Source organism: Chaetura pelagica, unplaced genomic scaffold (assembly GCF_000747805.2).
Source record: "Chaetura pelagica isolate M959 unplaced genomic scaffold, ChaPel_1.0 scaffold24, whole genome shotgun sequence".
Classification (NCBI taxonomy): Eukaryota; Metazoa; Chordata; class Aves; order Apodiformes; family Apodidae; genus Chaetura; species Chaetura pelagica.
The window spans coordinates 3,918,489-3,919,528 of NW_009953077.1; the positions used below are offsets into that span (position 1 = coordinate 3,918,489).

General features: G+C 66.1%; 1 protein-coding gene across 1 annotated transcript in view; it reads right to left on the bottom strand.

The window, feature by feature from the left end:
* Nucleotides 1-1,040, bottom strand: part of AMT (aminomethyltransferase) — a 2,757-nt gene that overhangs the window by 811 nt on the left and 906 nt on the right. The window contains exons 2-5 of the mRNA XM_009996954.1: nucleotides 874-954; nucleotides 627-755; nucleotides 388-466; nucleotides 84-229 (exon numbers count right to left, since the gene is read on the bottom strand). Of these exons, the coding sequence (XP_009995256.1) occupies nucleotides 84-229; nucleotides 388-466; nucleotides 627-755; nucleotides 874-954 (435 nt within the window). The remainder of the gene's footprint in view (nucleotides 1-83; nucleotides 230-387; nucleotides 467-626; nucleotides 756-873; nucleotides 955-1,040) is intronic.

A 1,040-nucleotide genomic window follows, 5' to 3' on the forward strand; every position in this document is an offset into this window, starting at 1 on the left:
GGGGTCAGGGGCAGCAGAGTCAGTGGGGCGCAGGGGCAGTGGGGCACGGTGTTACCCTTGCTGCCAGCGCGGCTCCCGGGTACCTCCACGCCGTCCTCGCCGGTGTAGCCGCAGCGCGTGACCCGGCAGCCTGGGACGCCGAAGACCGTTGTGGTGACGCTGTTCATGAAGTGCAGCTTGGCCAGGTCATCTGACAGCCCTGCCTGCAGCACCCGTGCCATGGAAGGACCTGGGGAGGCAGGTGGTGCTGGGGGACAGCAGTGTCTGGGGAAGGGTGTGGGGGTGTGGGGAGGACACTAACATGCCTCACGCAGGGACCTGGAGGAGGGCGTGGCCCGAGCCTCCCATGGTGATGTTCAGTGCCAGCCCATGCGGGGACTCCACTACCTTGCAGAGCCAGCAGCGCGTTGTCCAGTGTCTCCAGGTGGATGTCACTACCTGTGGCCTGCAGCTCTGCTGCTCTGCCCTGCCGGGGTGACAGTGGGCAGCTAGCACAGGGACAGGTCTGGTCCTACCCCACACATGGTGCCCCCAGCCATGGATGTCAGCAAAAGGTGTGGGAGTGTTCGTTCCCACGGGATGTCCCTGCTGTCCCCAACTCCCGGGGGGCTCGGGCAGCCCCGTACCCTCATAATGGCCAAGTCCTTGTCGGTGCAGCCGGCGTTGGACACGATGTAGAGGTGATCTGCTGCGTTGGTGACAATGAGGTCATCCACGATGCCACCCCTCTCGTTGGTGAGCAGCGTCAGGGTGCCCTGTGGACACGGTCCTTGGGAGTGCAGGCAGCCTGGCCTGTCCCCGCCCACCTCCCCGCCCTCTCGGGGGCCTCTAACCCCGATGGATACCTGGTGCCCTCACCCCCGTGCCCTGTACCTGTCCCAGCTTCAACTCGGCGATGTCCCCCACCACCAGGCTCTCCACGAACCTGACACGGTCCCGGCCGTACACCCTGGTCTGAAAGGGGCCAGAAGGGTGAAGTGAGGGAGTGTGGGTGTCCCACCCAGGTCCCCAGACCCCCTCCCAGAGTCCCCCGCCACCCC